This window comes from Ochlerotatus camptorhynchus, unplaced genomic scaffold, assembly GCF_037179485.1.
Source record: "Ochlerotatus camptorhynchus isolate MF236.1 unplaced genomic scaffold, CSIRO-AGI_Acam_v1.1 ptg000149l, whole genome shotgun sequence".
NCBI lineage: Eukaryota > Metazoa > Arthropoda > Insecta > Diptera > Culicidae > Ochlerotatus > Ochlerotatus camptorhynchus.
In genome coordinates, this window is record NW_027040639.1 from 1,062,569 (window position 1) to 1,078,063 (window position 15,495).

At 39.8% G+C, this 15,495-nt stretch overlaps 1 protein-coding gene and 1 pseudogene across 1 annotated transcript; one reads left to right on the plus strand and one right to left on the minus strand.

Moving 5' to 3' along the window:
- Nucleotides 1-4,750: 4,750 nt before the first annotated feature.
- Nucleotides 4,751-9,970, minus strand: LOC135701064 (phosphatidylinositol phosphatase PTPRQ-like). The gene is made up of 9 exons (XM_065221771.1): nt 8,076-9,970; nt 7,848-8,014; nt 7,630-7,789; nt 7,216-7,572; nt 6,818-7,159; nt 5,602-6,749; nt 5,384-5,532; nt 5,126-5,322; nt 4,751-5,064 (listed from the first exon to the last, which is right to left on the minus strand). The coding sequence occupies exons 1-9, from the start codon at nt 9,430-9,432 to the stop codon at nt 4,883-4,885; spliced, it is 4,059 nt and encodes a 1,352-aa protein (XP_065077843.1). The 5' UTR covers nt 9,433-9,970; the 3' UTR covers nt 4,751-4,882.
- Nucleotides 9,971-14,777: 4,807 nt separating this feature from the next.
- On the plus strand, nt 14,778-15,495 carry LOC135701088 (uncharacterized; annotated as a pseudogene).

Below are 15,495 nucleotides of genomic sequence, written 5' to 3' on the forward strand. Positions count from 1 at the left end.
CAGATCATAAGTTTTTTAAGTGCTTGAAAACTAGTTTAGGGTTTGAACTACCAACAATAATCACAATAGAAAATCAAAAAGTCATATCAAAACAAATAAATATTGAAACACATGTAGAGTTAGAGCAACCTAAAAACTACTTAATTATCATGCCTATCATATTTCAAATCAAATCGTTTTTTGAATGCGATGAAATATTAACTCAAACGTTACAAAATACAAGTCAGCTAGAGGAATCGGATAATATTTCTAACTACATAAATGGAACTACGTGGAAGACTATCAAGCAAAAATACAACCAAGAATACGTGCTGCCAGTGTGGTTATACGCTGATGAGTATGAAATTAACGACTCTCAAAGTTCACATAGTAATAGACACAGCATTTGTGGTATATACTACAGATTTCCAACAATACCGAAAGAATTTCAATCAAGATTATGCAACATTTTCGTTGCAGGTATGATTAAAAAATCTGACATAAAGGAAGTTGGAATTAATAAGCTGCTGAAAGCTCTAGTTGATAAGTTTAAGCAAATCGAAGAAGAGGGAATAAGCCTAGTTTTACGCGGAGAAGTTGTGCTTGTCAGATTTGTATTATGCTTAATACAAGGTGATAATTTGGGTGTCCATACACTGTTGCTTTTTGCAACCGGATTCAATGCTACGTTCTACTGTCGCTTCTGTAAAAGACCCAAAAACCTATTAAAAACAGATTGTAAAGAACATGCTGATTGTCTCCGCCGGCGACAGGACTTTTATTTGGATTTAGAAGTAGGGCAACCTAGTGAAACAGGCATAAGTGGAAACTCCGTTTTTAATGAGCTATCTTCCTTCCATGTTGCAGAAAATTTAAGTGTGGACGCGATGCACGATCTGTTTAGTTCAGGAATTTGTAAATACGGTCTAGTAGAGGTTTTAAACCACTGTATCTATGCAAAGAAATTCTTCACGCTGAATGATTTCAACAAACATCGAAAATTGCTTGCAAAAACGTGCATAGACAATGAGTTAAGTCGAATGCCTGATATTGCAGAAGGTTATAATAGTAAGGAAAAGCGTAAAACTGTACTGATAAGATTAACTTCAAGTGAAACCCGTATTATGGTTCATTATTTCACTTTAATCATTGGACAATTCGTACCACAAGATGAAATGGTTTGGAAATATTGTATAATATTGGTTAGATTGACTGAGATTTGCTTAAAAAGCTCTTTTTCATTAGAGTTGGTTAATGAATTACGCCGTTTAATCGGCATTCACCATAGTATGTATCTTGATCTTTTCAAGAAGGATCTCAAGCCGAAGCACCATTTTATCGTCCATTATCCTTCAGTAATTGCTGCATCAGGACCAATAGAGGATATGATGTGTTTCCGATATGAGGCCAAACACAGAGCATTTAAACAGTACGCACATATAATGCCCTCGCGAAAAAATGTGTGCTTAACTCTTTGTATAAAAGCGTCTCTTCAATTTACATACGACTTATTCAATAGCATTTTTTTCAAGCTACCTGATATTGGAGATTTCCGAATGTTTGATCTAAGCCTTCGCAATTATTTTAGTAAGCTTGTGCAACCACTAAACATAGATTCGGATTTGAATATGATGTTCTCAAGCACCATAGAGTACAAAGGCACCCATTATAGAGCTGGATACTTTATGACATTGTTTGAAAATCACGTAATGTACTTGTACGAAGCAATTGAGTTCATTATGCATAATAATGAATTATATATAGTAAGTCAGTACTGGCAAGTTGATAATTATTTCGAACACTTTTTAGCATATGAAGTAAAAAAATGCTTACCTATTGTGGTAATTCTGAAAATAGAATCATTCAATAGTTCGCCCGTAACAGTTCACAAAATAGTCGATCGGTTCTATTTCCGCGTTAAAAATGATTTCAATGTAGATCAATCGAAGCTAGATTATATTAGTTATAAAGTAATCATTGTCATTTGAATAAACATTTATAAAAAAAGGTTCTTATATTCATTGTTGTTACTGGGTAATTGCTTCAACATTTGCATAGTTTTCACATAGTTTTTAATGACTTCATTAATTACTATTTGAAAATCAATGCAAATTTTGAATCATTTACCTTCAATTAATTAATTGAATTCTACAGAGAAATAAATAAAACTCATGAAAAAATAATATATTTTTTATGTTCTTTCAATTTGAATTATACCGTGATTTCACTTAAAAGCTATTGACATATTTCGTAGGTAATACCAACAAATCACGTAGCTTGTACGTGAAACTCCCATGGAAGATGTTCAAATGGAAGCTTTCTTTGCTATATGAAATTCACGTAAGTGCTACGTGAAAAGTACGATGGAAAAAATCCACGTATGTTTCCACGTAGCATCTACGTGAATTTTTTTTTTGAGTGTAGAGATCGCTTCTGCAGGCACTGTTGATTGTGTCTGTAGTGACGAAAGATTTACTCTATCGGTCACACGTGCAAATTGCTTGCCAAATAAGGTATTTTATGTGAAATTTCGATACCTTCTTTATCCTGAAATACTCAGCTGTAGCATTGTTGGCCATAGCAGAATCGAAAGTCAGTCCTGGAAGCTGCTTGAAATCCTCCAGGACATAAGTTTCATCGTCCATAACAATGCATGAAAACTTCATCAAATATTCGCAGTACAAACGTCGAGCCCTTGATTTTGCTGTCAAATTCTGTTTGCCGATGCGATTTAAAACTCGAATCACGGAAGGAATAAAAAAACACGTTGTTTACTGTTTACAAGACACGAACACGAATGAGGTTCTTCGTCGATTGGAAGATTGCCGCAAAAGCTCAACGCAGATGTCACCACTGCATGATGATGATAATGTTGACAGACTGCATATAAAATTCGTGAAAATTAGCATTAAATCATAATTTTCAGCAAGCCTGCGTGAAATCCTTCCAATATAACTTTCGAATTGAAGAAGAAAACGTTTTTACGACCAGACTGATGTGCAGCTTTGACTTTTCTAGGTGAACTTTCATAAGATATATTCATTTCATTTCACGGCTCCATCAATGCTGCATCGTAAATATGATGGTAAACAAAAGTAAATTGCTCAATTACTCAAAATAAAGATGATTTGTCATCTTTTTATCACTTTGAAGACCATCTACCACCATTTTATAGTATGGTGCGTGTTGAGTAAATCAAGCTCCGGTGCGTTTTTCGTCAAAAATTGTGAGTATCAATATGTTTACTTAAAAAAGGCCAAAATGAGCATTTATTCAATTTTGGCGTCCCATACACCCAATTCTCTATTACCACCAGCATGATACAACCTTTCCTAAGTAAATTCACTTAATTTCCACTTTCATCTTAGTGAAAATCGCACATACTAACCATTTTCTGAAAAATGCAGCTGCGCAGGAGGTAACCTCTCCCTGTGGGTGCAAACTTGTTATGCATAATTTGCCATGAAAACATCTCTGATCCATACCGAAATAATAACAAATAGTTTTCAAACACGTTTTCTTACACGATTCAAGCAAAAGTTTCCACGGGAAATTATTAGTTTTTCTTTATGGACCGATTTGCCCCAAAAAGCGTCTGTTTTGCTTGGAAAATATGGAAACTATCCTCCTTCTAGTAGTTCTCACTTCGAAGTGTAGGTGGCGAAAGCTTGGAAAAGTTTCACTGCAGACGCCAATGATGTTGTCGCCGCACGAGGGGCTCAACACGTTGTACATGTAGATGACGTTGCGTGGTTAACAAGGTGAGAACGGTTAGAGCGAAATCGAAAGCGAACTATGATATTGGCGTCTTGCAGTGAAACTTTTCCAAGCTTTCGCCACCTACATTTCGAAGTGAGAACTACTAGAAGGAGGATAGTTTCCAAATTTTCCAAGTAAAACAGACGCTTTTTGGGGCAAATCGGTCCATTAAGAAAAACTAATAATTTCCCGTGGAAACTTTTGCTTGAATCGTGTAAGAAAACGTGTTTGAAAACTATTTGTTATTATTTCGGTATGGATCGGAGATGTTTTCATGGCAAATTATGCATAACAAGTTTGCACCCACAGGGTGAGGTTACCTCCTGCGCAGCTGCATTTTTCAGAAAATGGTAAATATGTGAGATTTACACTAAGATGAAAGTGGAAATTAAGTTCATTTACTTATGAAAGGTTGTATCATGCTGGTGGTAATGGAGAATTGGTTGTATAGGACGCCAATATTAAATAAATGTTCATTTTGGCCTTTTCTAAGAAAACATATTGATACTCACAATTTTCGACGGAAAACGCAACGGAACTTGCTTTACTCAACACGCACCATACTATAAAATGGTGCTAGATGGTCTTCAAAGTGATAACAAGAATACAAATCATCTTTATTTTGAGTAATTGAGCAATTTACTTCTGTTTACATCATATTTACAATGCAGCATTGATGGAGCCGCGAAATGAAATGAATATATCTAATGAAAGTTCAACTGGAAAAGTCAAAGATGCATATCAGTCTGATCGTGAAAACGTTTTCTTCTTCAATTCGAATGTTATATTGGAAGGATTTTACACAGGCTTGATGAAAATTATGATTTAACGCTAATTTTCACGAATTTTATATGCAGTCTGTCAACATTATCATCATCATGCAGTGGCGACATCTGCGTTGAGATTTTACGGCAATCTTCCAATCGACGAAATTTAAATCACTCGAGTCTAAATGGAGAAAAATTTCGCAATAAATACTGTGATTTTTGTTTTCATCAAATGACTAGTAGTTTTATTCAATACATGTTTCATGTAAAAAAAATTCATAAGATGTATTATGAAATCACTTTTTATCTATAATAGGAACCGCACAATTTCAGTTCTTATGGCACTTTCGAAAATCGTCAACTGGAACGATTATATACTATGTTTTACTCTCGACATCATCTGGAACGTAGCTCTTGACATTCGATATTCCGCTGTGAACATACTTTGGAAACTTGATGTTGATCATTGGTCTTCGACCATTTTTAGGAGCTACGCTACTCGGGGTGTCCGGGCTGCTCCTTGCCGACGTGCTAATCTCTTCGGTACTGGTCTTTGGTTCTGAAAACGATTCAACATATGCATCAGAATTGCCTCAAAAGGGCAACGCTTTATATCTTACTTTTCCTGTTATTCCTGGTCGTGTACTCCAGACATGCGTGGTACAGAAAGGCGTACTGCTCACTGGTTTGGACCATCTTGACACGCTGTGTTCGCAGCTGCTTAACCGTATCGTAGATGTTGATCTTCTTCTCCTGCTGTATCCGCTGCAGAATGATGTCCAGCGCAATTAGCGTCCCCGTGCGACCAACTCCGGCGCTGTTCAGATTTATAAATTCAACCAATTACACCGAAACCTATTAGTACTAGTACAACAAACCTGCAGTGGACGACAACGGGTAGTGCCAGGTTCTTCCGCTCCGAGCGAATTATTTTGATGAATTTTATCAAATCCGATGAACTCGATGGGCAACCGTGGTCCGGCCATGTTAGGAAGTGATAATGGAACACTACTTTGCTCATGTTATCCTGCGAGAAAAAAAAAGTTAATAACAAAAAACGTAACGACTTAAACTTCTAAAAATGTTTCAAACATACCCTCGTCACCAAAAACAACCGCTTCTGGTAGAAGCCCATATTGAGCTCCTGAGTGCACTTGACCGAAACTTCCCGAAAGTACAAGGTTTGATTGAACCGCGGAAAGTACTGATAGCACTTGATCCTATCGTTCTCCACCGTCTGCGTTAACATCACGATCGATTCCACCTCGAACTGGAGAATCATCCGCCAAAAGTCAAAGCAGGTTTCTTTCTTCGGACCCTGCGTGGCAATGTACTCCCGCTGGTACTTGTAGCCATCGATGAACGAAGCGTTGATGTAGTCGTTGGATTCCTCATCTTCCTCGACAAAGATGTCGTCAACGTCCAACGGAACTCGATTACCGTCGTACGGGAAAATGCCCAGATACCGGTTTTTCCTTTCGTTCTCCTTGGCAACGAAGAAGGTAACCTTTTCGTTGATCAGCTGCTCCGAGAAGAAGTTAATTGCCTGGTATTCCTTGTTGATTTTTTCCCTATTCGACTGAATGAGCTCTTCATAGATTCCGGAGAAACTCTTCAGTGGGATATCGGCGGGTTCCTCGTTCGGTGAACGAACTGCCGTAAGTGGCGACACTGTCAGCTTCTGAGTACGCCAGAGAATTACCAGCCCCAGTGCAAACGCCAGCAATAGGCACACAAAGATCGACGTCACGATCACGGTTAATTGAATGAGTGAATCCGTTTGGAAAAATTGGATTGTAGAGTCACTGTACCCACTATTGGTGAAAATCCTAACTATCAACGCATATTCCGTTCCGGGCTTCAAAGCCCCATTGCAATATTCCTGGTCTTCCTCGCAATGGTCTTTACCAATTATGTACTCTACCTCTGCAGTTTGTCTACCAGCACGTTTTCTAGTTTCTATAGGATTCCACTGCTTGGGGGTCGTCTGATACTGCGGAATACAGGGCATTTGGGCAGCAACTTTCCACGAGAGGACGTCCGGCCATTCAATCGATAGGTTCCTTTTTGGAACCGGGTCCGCTTGACAGTGACGTTCGGAAACAAGAAGAGCTACGTTCGTAATACTGCCAACGTTGGATTGGAAGATAAAATCTGAAATCCAAATCCTGGCTGTTCTCGTCGGATTCGGTGCGTTCATCACGTTAACTGTTCCCCAGTTGATTTCGTTTGTAATGTTTGGTACTGGAAAATAAATGATCGTGTTTAGTAAGTATCTATAAGACTTATGCGAGAAATTATATTCAACTTACTCCCAGCCGGTGACAGAAAACTCAAAAACTTGGCATTACTATGATTACCGACGTCTTCTACAAATACCATGATCGAGACGTTGTATTGAAGCTCTGGCTCCAGGCGCTCTTCCGTTAGACTATACGTTTCCAAGATTTCGTCGCTCGGGTCGATGGTTCTAGTCCAACCAAAAGTGTGCTCGAACGCACCTTTGTAGCCAATGAACTGTCCCGAGAAGCTACGCAATCGCCCATGCAGATGACACGGTATCTTCCACGAGATGTGAACCGTCGAATTGTATGGCTTGTCAATCTCCGGAAGAGTGACGTTGTACTCCGAGAACTCATACACCGGATCGGGCTCTGCAAAGAGAGCGTTATTAAGAAAAAAGTTTCCCCATAAATTAAACAACTCTTACGCTCCGGAAGTGTCGCCACGGACACCATCTCAGTGTACGGGCCCAATCCGGCTTTGGTGGCCGCCGCCACCTGAACCACGTAATCAGTGTATGGGTTCAGGTAACTAATATTATGGTCCAGCTCGTCAACGTCCCAGTTCTTCATCTTTGCGTTCTCGTCGTCTTCGTGCAGATCGAAAGTGGAATTGTACGGATCTGGTAGAGGACAATAGCTGGGTGTGGGGTATCGCGCACCTTCCGACCGAATGTGAACTCGATAACGAGAGATGATTCCATTCTTAACCTTCGGCGCCTTCCAGCTCAGTTCGATCATTCGGACATCCCCCCTTAGTTGAAGATTTTGTGGTTGCTCTGGAACTAGATTGATTAATTGAACAAGACTTACTTCGAATTTCTTCCTTAACTTCTACCTACAATCTTCACCGGTCATGAAGGGGGCCAGAGCCGTTTCGTCGGACCATCCAGCAGTGTTCAGGATCGCTGCGGTGCAATTGTACTCGTTGTAGGGTTGCAACGGGGTAACGACAGCAGAGAAAGTAGCATTGAGGTCCGTGATTTTAGCTTCACCGGTGATCTTAGCAATAACAAAGATAATTAGATATGTGTGATAGTTGATTCAGTGTTCTACATACCACTTTGGGATCCTCTCCCTCAGGGACGATGCTTGTTGTGCAGGTGAAGCGTACCGCATGCAAATCGCAATTGTTGGTGTTATCGCTCGTTAAAGCAGTTTGCAGTTCTAGACTCTGTGCCATCTGGGTCTTGATTCGAACCGGATCGATGTGGTATCTTAGGATGACTAAGGAGAACAAAACACACACTATTTCAATGCAATAACACTCACTTCGAGAACTACCTACCTCTCTCTTTGGTCACAATATCCGCGATTTCATTGTTGCCGTCGTTGTTTCCTTTAGAAACAGGAATAACCTGCACATAGTACTTGGTGCAAGCGAACACCTCCACAAAGGTGATATGGATATCGGTGGTTGAATTGGAAATCTGCTCCGGAAGATCACCTCCTCCGGAAACCCACGCCACGTACCGATAGGATGCCACACAGTGCGTCCCATTCGCCGGAGGTTTCCACCTAGCTATCAGCGATCGTGGATCCAGTTCAGTTAGTTCCAAATCCTGAACTGCGCTCAGCTTTTCCTCCTTGACAGTTGCATTGGTGACTACACTTGCTGCATCCTCGCCGGATAAATCCACCGTAGCTATCGTGAAGTTGTACTCCATACAAGAGTACAGGTTCTGTATCGTGATGGAGGTTTCGTTGGTTGTAACGTTTCGATCATCGTAGGAAATTCGATACGAGCTAACGCAATTCGGGAAGAGTTCTGGCTTCATCCAAGATATGGTAACTTGACGTTCGACGCTTGTATTGATGGTAACATCAAGTACTGGTCCTGGCTTTGGTGGAGGAGTTGTTATTTCGTACGGATCTCCCAGCCGCCCGCTTAGCGATACGGGAGTTACGCTGTACTTGAGCAGTGCGCAAAGAGTGTCAGAATTTTGACGAAAATGGTAGGTGAACGGTTCGGATTTGCGACCTTTTGACTTCCCGGAAATGGTTGTATTTACTATCAGCCTGTTGTCAGTTGTTCTCAGAATCACTTGAAATTCTTTTATGCAACTGTAGCTCTGAAGAGGGGAATTCCACTGTATTTGGCCATGGTGAGACTTAACTTGTTGAACCCGGGGAATACGTTGTTCGGGCATTGATACGGAAGCCATAGCTGACAAGTGATTCACGCCATACCGGTTTACTGGTACTACAACAAAGCTATAGTTTGTGCAAGGAATCATATCGTCAATTTTTTTGCTTGAAAAATGTGAGGTCCAGCGAATGTTTGGGAAATTACGCTTATAAATTGAATAGTATGCGACGTATTCGCATTGCTGTTCTGGAGGATCCCAGGTAATGTTGATCGCTGTAGAAGAAAGCGGATGAACGTGCAAATTTTGAACTGAAGCCCTGTGTGATAGAATTAGCGTCGTTGTCATCCATCGTGAAATACGTTCAGATTTTGGTGTGATGTTGATCGATTTCAACGAGCAAATACTGGTTGCATTGAGTCGATGTGGAGAAGTATTAATCTCATGCTTGTTTATATGATCACTATGCTGTTCTTCAATGAGATACGACTCAATACAGTAAGCCATTCCCTTCGGTGGGCTCCACTCAATCCAAGCGGACTGTGACACATTTTCCATCAAACGTAATTCAACCACACTACCTCCCTCTACTTCCAAAATAGTGGTATTTCTATCCACTTGTGACCTAGGTGTCCCATCTAGATCGATAACTTCGAAGGTAAAAGTGTACAATCGACAAGCATCTAGATTTTTAAACGTGGCTCTACTCGGCAACGGTGAGGTTTTTTTATGCCTCGTTATTTCAATGGTGTTATTTCCGTCAGAAACTCTGATTTCCTTCACACATTTGCCAAATAATTCAGGCACATCCCAATAATACTGAGTAAAATTAATTGAAGAATCTTTTAGATGTGGATCAATGGATAAAGCAACCTCCGAATATTCCGTCACCGGTATTCCTTCAAAATAATCGTTAAAGATGGGAGTGATTGTAACATATTTCGGAAAGCATATTATCCGGAGATCCTGCAGTGTTAAACTAAAGTTTCCATCAGTGTCCTGAGCATTTGGGACAACGAAGATAGTTTTACTATGTTGATTCTTCGTTGAAACATGCAGATCGATCCGAAACTCCTTTATACACAGCAGTTCTTCTACTGGGTATGACCAGTGTATTACATCAGGAGAAATGCTCACTAGTTTGATCTGCCGCCTTTTCTTTTCTATCACCTTATTTACAATGTGACCAGTTTTGCATCTGACTTCCACTGTGTACTTGCAGTGACAACATCGCTTCAACCCCGATATGACTTTCGATTCTCCGGGTTTCACCGGCAGATTTGCTTCAAATCCAAGGCCAACAATGGTAACATTTTCAACATATATATCGTACTCCCGAGCAAATTCCACGCATAGATGAGTTACCGATTTTGATGAATAACTAACACTTACGTAGATTAAGCCGACATTAATTTTATTCTGACTAGAAGGCAGAAAGCTATCGCAAACATTCCCAGGTCCCAGGCTCAATGAATACCATTCGAATTTTGAGAGATCCTCGGATATTTGGGAATTGTTTTCATTGCTTTCGGAGACGGGATCAGTTCCATCCGCTTCAGTAATGAGCTCCAAGCACCATTTTCTAGTGGTATCGTTTTGATCATGAGATAATCTTTCTTTTTCCGGGGGACTTACGACCGCGATTGGTGTATCCCCAGGAACTGATGAACTCTGCTGAATGCCAGGGTCAGTCGTATAATCTGAAATAAAACATATGAATATACATTATTAAGCGTTCACACTCAACAACAGATCCCCTGGAGCGTCCCGTTGACCAATTGACCAAAATGGCCGATTAATTCTGGCCATTTTCATAGTCGTTTTAAAGCAATCTTTGCAAGAAATTGCAAGCACATTCAACAGGACGTTGACTACCTGTAAAATCAGGGAATATCGGGGAATTCATTTTTGGACCTGAAATATTTCTTAATCACAGAAATAAAATAATAACTTTGACTGACTTCGCTGGTTTAGACGTCTAGTGTAGTCGGCAGTCTTTTGACGTTGGATTACTTCTTTCGGCGACATATTGGGGGTGCAATTTCAAAAAACCAACATCCACCGCGTTACGAAAAGTGGTCAGGTTTTGACCACTTATAACTCTGTCAATACCGGATGGATTTTAATTCTGAACAAGCCAATCGATTGAAAATTTGTCTACGAATGATGATGATGATAGTGGTTTACTAACTAAATCTAACTAAGACCGACACAGCCCACTTTTCTCTGTTTGTCTTGATCAAGCTTAATACCCTCTGATTGTCCTCAACATGACGCTGTATGAAGGTCCAAAAAAGGATAGGGTAGATCGATAGGCAAAGTCGCCTATACGCATCTACGGAACAACGAATAATCTCCTTCCAGCAACTTGATCAGCCAATTGGTCAAAAAGACAAGCCCCCAAACTGGAAGATGCCCCAATGAGTGGGGAGAAGAGCCCGCCCTTTAGCCACGAAATGTTATCAACAGGGAGTTGGCATTCCCACTGTTGGACCGTACCTTCCCTTTTATATATGTATTTCAATGTCTATAAGAGTTGATTGTTATGATTATTATCAATAATATTTACATTTCGATGCTACTTATTTTACCTTTTTTGTGATACTTATCATCACAGAAACCAATCTTGAATCGTAGACCAGGTCCATCAACAATACACTCGTTCCTAGACGGGGCTCTGTGATAAAGCCATCTTCTAAAATAAAAGATACAACCAGGATTAGTTTTTTTTTTTTTTAATAAGTAATACTTTTATCCGAATACCCAAGTTACCATATTGTGTCTCAGTGACATTGTCTCACTCTGAACCCACATTCAAAACGACTTTGTGTCTGTTTGGTTACTTGGATACTCATATAAAATGTTGTGCAAGTACCACAAGTTCAACAACGCCCAACTATGGACAGCTCAATGTTTATCCCATACATACATACATTTATTTGTACAACATCTCATTTAAGATAAGACATTGTTTAATCATAAATAGAAGCACTCTACTACCAAACATGTTCCACACGAAATTGTATTTCACCTACTCTCACACAAAGCGATCAGGTCCTCTCACGATCCTCTCTTATCAGTTAATCTCCTTTCCACGAGTAGATTGTAGGTACGAGTGAACAGCTGATAGGGGCAATAAATTAGTTATCCACCAATCGCGCGCGTACACAGATGTGTTATCATTATTCCTGTGACCCTTTTGACGTAGGACTACGTTTGTGATTTCTATATTGGAGTACACTTTGTGAAAACCAAAAATGGAACATGTAACAAAATTATGAAAGATTTTGAACGTTAATAACTCAGCTGCCTCTGGACCAATTTCAATCATTTTATCACCATTCGATCAGATATATTTCTACGCATCTGATAAATTTAAGATTTCATCATTTTTCAAACTGTCACTATTGAAAATTGCACGAATGTGCAACTGTTGCTGATCAGTACGCTGAGTATGTATATAGTTCGCTTTATGTATTTGAACTTGTAAATAGTAATTAAGAAATTTAATCATAAGCAAAACTTGAATTCTTTGAACAAAATTGAATTCAAACTGACATAACAAACGCGACCACTGTAAATATTCTATTCTCTATCCGTGCAAAGTCATTAGCAAATTGAATTCAGTTGCAAATATACAGCAGAAGCGTTCGGTATTCTATTCCGTGTTTTTTTTTTGTCCGCTCGATCGTCTAAAGGTAATCAAGTGAGATACAGTGCAAGACAATCTAAAATTAATTTCCTCGTTCACATCCGAAACGATCCAAAGTTTGTGACCAAACCGGGAAGTTCCGTCGGTGGTAGTGCATGAGTCATCCTATGGGCTGTTCCGTAGATACGTGTGTCCGAATCCATAAATTCGTGAAAGTGGTTATAGTGCGTTAAGAGATGGCACTGTGAAGATCAGTGCTACTGCAGTGAAATTTCGTTTTCCCAGAGTTGTGGCTCCGTTGTTTGAAACACGCTCACGCTCGAACAGTTGCTTTTATAATTAAAATTATCACCGATTGCCTGCGAAAAGCGATTTCCCTAACACAGATTTTAAAATTGAATTCCATCTGGTGTCACCAAAAGATGTTTATTCAATTGGTGGTGTTCTCCAGTACACAACGAAAGGCTCCCTGCAAGCAGCAAGCAGCAGCCCACATGAGCATCCATAGAAGGAGGCTGAAGCCACACCGCTATGGATCGGAATCAGTAACTCTTCGTGAGTTGCTGTGGGCCATGCATACCGCGTCATACTAAAGAGTATAAGCAGAGAGAACCCCGCTCAAATTCCTATTCCTACAGAAAACACAAGCTTCTGCTGCAATTCACAAATAACATTTATTATATAAGACCACGTAGTCCTACGTCACCATTGCGTACAATCCCTTAGGGCTGTTCCTTGTAGTTTTTTTGAAGAAGAATAAATTCCGTTCCCGTTGCAAATAACCGCAATTAGTTAATTCCTACGGTGAAGATTAAAGTGTAAGGTCCACAGGTGACTGGCCCACAGGACCAGGTGGGTGGCGTTCTGTACGGACCTTGCTTCAATTCAAATTCACGGCTTCTGCGATGCGTCCAAGAAAGCCTACGGAGCATGTCTGTACCTCCGGAGTACCACATTCAGCGGATCAGTGGAAGTTCAAAAATGTTCGCACAGGATCACAAAATGACCGGATTTCGGACCTTACACTTTAATCTTCACCGTAGGAAATTACTAATTGCGGGAACGGAATTTATTCTTCTTCAAAAAAAGGGTCACAGGAATAATGATAACACATCTGCTTATACCACCTTTTACCATTTATACCAGCTTTACTGGTATGTACAATTCAAACATACCCAAGATTCATATATTGAAAGGTGTGTACGTGTATAGAGTGTCTGTAGGCAACATCTTATTCACAGATTTCATCAATGCTTCCTGCAAAAGCAGAGGATAAGTAAAATGCTAATTGTGGAGTGAGACGATCACATCAAACAAAAACTGTATTTATGATTTTTCTGCTAATTCTAGTACGATTATCATAATTCCATACTCTTGGATATTCAAAAACACATTTTGAATAAAACATATTCAAAGATTAACGATAGAAAATAGAATAAATCTCGGATTCAGCACTTCTTTACCTATTATCATCAGCGGGTATTTATTTGCATCATGTTCCAATGCATTGTTCTGCGATTGGAGGCGAACCAGCCCAAGGCTGAAAGCCTCCCTAATAAAGTTAAATAATAATAATGCATTGTTCTGCAAAAAATTAACACTCTAAGTCTGTGCTCTAAGACTTCATTAACTCCCCTGGCGATAAAAGGGAAAGAAGTGCCGAGGCCGACATACCCCCTAATTAAATCCTATGTTTCATTCATCCTGAATTCTCAAAACTATATTCAATCCACATGCAGATCGCTTTACCTGTAGGATTTGAACATATCTTGGGTTGTCAGAGGATATGTCGAAGGAATGGCAGGGAAACTCTCTTTACTCCAATGGCATTTCTCATGGCCGTGTGCGTTTGTGTTAAAAAGCAAAACATCTTCCTTCTTTCACTTTTTATGCATAAAAACCGTCGTCCAGAAAAAGCGAAATGATAATGCATTTCGTCGTAGAAAAAAATCGTTCCATTCACGACGGATGACCCCATTGTTTACGATTTATGAGAGGAAAAGCGAATACGAGCTTAGCTGTCATGTAGCATATACTTGCCGTCTCTTTTGTTCTCTCAGTCCTCTTGGTAGCAGTTAGTGGGACACCACACTCGACATAGGAATTGGCGTTGACGAGAGCTCTGTAACTCCTTACTCCTATGGACTTATCCACGAACGCATTTAACCTCGAAAATGTCAAAACCACTGCGAGCAATGTTTACAAACAAACCGGATCAGCTGAGTAGTTGCTTTTCAATGCATTGGAAACAAAACTAGTTCGATGTAGTGCATTTAAATACTCCGAAACTAATTTGTGATTATTTGTATCAATTTCTCGAGTGTCTCATATTTTGCTATTTCGCGTACGTGCGTTGAAAATGTTGCAGTTAAGCCAGCTCAATCCAATCGGCGGGCGTCTTTCAAAATATGCTAAAGGATTGCCGAAAACAACACCAAATGTATACCGCAGATATTTAGAAAAAATCAAAGTGATTGGATATAACGGTCCATACAGTATGTCCTTCCCTGCGCTTGGAAACCAGAATATCCCATCCACGGTTACTACTGCTCATGTCGTCGATAACCTTCTAAACTTCGAGTCTCCATATACTGGTCATCCTATGAAGAATAGACGAAGTATGGATGGGTATAAAAAAATTAGAATCCGGGTTCGTGCATTCCGTCCAGGGAACTGTACGAGAAGGCTATCATGTTGTTGTTGGAAAGGTAAGAAACCATATTTGTGGGTAACACATAGTAAGTTTATTTTTTAAAATCTTTTGTCAGGTTATCCACTCAATGAAACTGAGGGAAGGTATGTTGAAACCTTGGATAATCTTAGACCAACGAGGAAACATAATATATGCACACTGCACCTGCGTTGCCGGTATAAGCGAGACTTGCTCCCATGTCAGTGCCATCCTGTACTCATTAGCTAATCTTCATGCCCAGTCTATTAATAGAAAGGTATTACTTAAATTCCTTTAA